We start from the raw sequence: 3,733 nt of genomic DNA, 5'->3' as shown, positions 1-3,733 counted from the left end.
AGGAAGGAAGGAAGGAAGGAAGGAAGGAAGGAAGGAAGGAAGGAAGGAAGGACTTTTTGTTTTGGCTTTGTACGATACATGAATGCTATAAGTCTCGATGTTCAGAAATCTCAGCACAGAACAATTGTGACTGAGCATCAGTTAAAATGGGGAAAACTGTAGATGTTTCTTTTCTCCCATTAGTTAATGCAACCCTTCAAAAGGGATGGAGAAAAGAGATGTTTGAGTTAGTTTTGTACCTTGTAACATATGGTGGATAAAAAACTTTAGATGTGACATATTCCCATAAAAGGGAAAGAAACTGGGGAACATAAAAGCAAAGGTTTCTCTGCAGATAACCCAGATAAAGTGAGGTGCAGGCTAACTGGCTGCTATCATCTTTTAGTGATCCTAATATGGAAAAATGAGCAAGAGAATCCTCTTAATTATTTGTGACCTAAACTTCTGGAAGTATCAGAGCCAAAGTCATAGTCTGATCGTAGTTCACTTGTGAGTCGTGCCATGGTAGAGGCAGTGGCACAGCTTGCAAAAGCAATTTAAAAGGAACATTCTCTTTAAATGACTTTTAGAAAACCCATAAACCTGAACCAGTTCGCGAACTGGGAGGGGATCATCCGGTTCATGGTTTGTGTGACCTTATGAACCACGAACCGGGACAAGCCTCCATTTCCCCGGTTCGTGCCCATCCCTTCTTGGAGGAAATGTTGAGTGTGAACTACTCTTTAGTGTCTAGAAATGTTAACGGTGACCCAGTTAATCTGGAAAAACCATTACCACATTGATGAAGCATACATGTAAAATGCCTAACATTTGCTACACCACACTTTAAATATATGTGTATCTATCATTTGTCATTTACCTACATATATTTGTGTGTGTGTGTGTATGTATATACACACACAGAAATTGAACATATTTTTAATATCTTGCAGCTTGATGGATTCAGACCATATTTTCGTGTGTGGGGGGAAATATACATTGCAACAGGGATTACAACAGGGTGCTGTGTCTTTGTTTCTAGAAACACGTGTTAAAGAGAAGGATGATGAAGGCATTTCAGATTCTGTACATCCTGTCAGCTATAGTAGAACCGGTGATCTTTGTGAGGAAATAGAAGATGAAGAGACTCTGCCTTACATAGAACACTTTGATAAGGAAGTTCAAGATGAGATGATTGTCCTTGACAACTTGCTGCTGGAACAGGTCAGAATGAAGAACCAAGAGAATGCATCTCCAGAGCCTCCACTTTGAATGCAATACTCATATTGTCTAAAATATTCAAGTACAGGAGCACCTTAAATACAGACAGAAATTTCCAGGGTACGAGTTTTCATGGTTCAAAGTTCACTTCATCAGACTAGTGAGCGTTGACTCACGAAAGCTTATATCCTGAATTTTTTTGTCAGTCTTTAAGGTGTTACTGGACTCACATTTTGTTCTACTAGTACAGACTAACATTACCTACTCATCTGAAATTGTCTAGAATGTACATGCTGTTGTAATATTTTTCTCCTCTTTTCTGCCTGCATTAGCAACCTTTGATTATGATACAAAAGCAACACAAAGGTGATTTCCTTGGCATGACTTGAATTCATTCATCAGTTTCTCTCATCAGGTTGAAGTTCTATGTTATTTTATGAACTTTTAACTATTCCACTGCCTCTCCCTTCTTCTGTACCGTGGGATTAGTAGTGAGTGGTTAAGGGAATGTTTTGATTGGCATTATCATTTTGTTAATACTGTGATCATTAGATCACAGGCATTGACCTGATGACTGAGAATCAAGCTACCTTGTCTCCTGCTTTAGAACTGGAAGTGTAATGGGCATATTATGGTTCCTAGGTTGTGAAATGGAAAGCCCCGTGTTAATACAAGTATGTTGGAGGCACCTACAGCAGGCCTCTCCCTGCAGCATAACACCTTCATCTAGACACTAGAATGGTCAAATAGTCTCATTCCACTTTCTCCATTTGCCTCCCACCTGCTCAAACCAAGACTCTTTGAAGAATGACCTTACCTACCTTCATAGTGACCTTACCTAACCTCATGGGAAAGCCATGATAAGTCACCCTTTGGAGGTCCATTAATATTTGCTTATTTGTACTACAGGTGGCTCAAGTGGTTAAGACACTGAACTGCAGGCTATGGAAGGTCGGTAGTTCAGTAGTTCGAGACCCGGGTGCCGCATGACGGAGTGAGCTCCCGCCTCTAGTTCCAGCTCCTGCCAACCTAGCAGTTCGAAAGCAAGAAATTGCAAGTAGATAAATAGGTACCACTTCAGTGGGAAGGTAACAGCGTTCCGTGCGCCTTGGTGTTTAGTCATGCCGGCCACATGACCACGGAAACGTCTTTGGACAGCGCTGGCTCTTCGGCTTTGAAACGGAGATGAGCACCGCAACCCTAGAGTCGGATTCGACTGGCTTTCGAGCAAGGGAACCTTTACCTTTACCTTTACCTTACTACAGGTGGCTTCTGTGGATGATTTTCCTCTTAATCATACTTCTGTTTACAGAACCTGGAATACACTATATGGTAAAAACCCAACACTAGCAATACTATTAATGATACTTTATAAGAAAGAATAAGGGGAAATGGAGGGTAATGGAACGTTTTTTGGGGGGGGGGCAAAGCTGAAAGAGATTCAAAATTATATCGAGTCTTTCAGTCAGAGCTACAAGTCAGAGAGAAACTACTTACCCTAAATTATCTTCACGATTACAGACTTTAATCTGTATTAGTCCTTGATTGGGAAGTGATAAAACAAAGATAAATGCTCTTTCACCTACTTATATTAACTTCTGGTACATCATCATATTATTATTGACTGCATTTTCCATTTCCGGTGAGGGGAGAAGTTCCAGGGGATACGTTATCCACTTTTAGATTCCCTTGGGCGAGTGAACAGTGGGAACACATGACATCTTTGTAATATTTGCTATGTTTAACAATACAGAAGTAGAACATAAATAGAGGCAAAGGGGCACATGTAGCAGATCCGTTACCCCACTATGATATAGCAGGTTCACTTCCTCAGATGAGGTTCCTGACGAGATCAAGTCTTTTCATCTCAGGAAGCTTCCTCTTCAGCTGAGTCACATCTCTCTTTTGCTGCCTCTCTTTTTCACTTCTTTCCAAATTGCCAAACTGGTGTTTCTTCACACAGACCCACTCATCCATCACCCTTCCCCCCCTCTTCATATGGGGACAGGTCATGTCGCATCAGGGCTGGTTCCAGATTTTGTAGGGCCCCTGGGCAGAGAGTTCCCAGGGGCCCCCTTCCCATCCACTCACCCTCACGTCTCACTACCTACCTGTGTATCCCTCCCTCTCTGGTTCACAAGCCCTCACACTAGACAGTGTGTGCAGCTGGACACGTGGGTTCCGAAGCATTCACAACTGAACGGGCAAGGAAAGGGCCAGCAGTAGTGGACCCTGCCAGAAGCCCTGGACCTTGGCAGTGGCCACACCTGAGGGTATACAGATGCTGGCCCTGACTCACACTAATTCTCCACCTCTTTGGTGAAGTGTTTAAGAGCCAGTTTGGTATAGTGGTTAAGTGTGCAGACTCTAATCTGGGAGAACCGGGTTTGATTCCCCACTCCTCCACTTGCACCTGGCTGGATGACCTTGGGCAAGCCGTAGTTCTGATAAGAGCTGTTCTTGAAAAAGAGCAGTTTCTGTCAGAGCTCTCTCAGCCCCACCTACCTCACAGGGTGTCTGTTGTGGGGAGGGG

General features: G+C 43.0%; 1 protein-coding gene across 1 annotated transcript in view; it reads left to right on the top strand.

Annotated features, from left to right (window-relative positions):
* The window catches only part of LOC107114610 (orofacial cleft 1 candidate gene 1 protein homolog), a 52,186-nt gene extending 50,935 nt beyond the window's left edge, over nt 1-1,251 (top strand). The window contains exon 8 of the mRNA XM_015416147.1: nt 1,039-1,251. Within this exon, the coding sequence (XP_015271633.1) occupies nt 1,039-1,251 (213 nt within the window). The remainder of the gene's footprint in view (nt 1-1,038) is intronic.
* Nucleotides 1,252-3,733: the final 2,482 nt, after the last annotated feature.

The sequence above is a fragment of the Gekko japonicus genome, unplaced genomic scaffold (genome assembly GCF_001447785.1).
Source record: "Gekko japonicus isolate JY-2015 unplaced genomic scaffold, Gekko_japonicus_V1.1 scaffold423, whole genome shotgun sequence".
In the NCBI taxonomy this organism is placed as follows: domain Eukaryota; kingdom Metazoa; phylum Chordata; class Lepidosauria; order Squamata; family Gekkonidae; genus Gekko; species Gekko japonicus.
The sequence above is the reverse complement of the archived record's forward strand: the minus strand, read 5'-3'. Positions and strand labels throughout refer to the sequence as shown.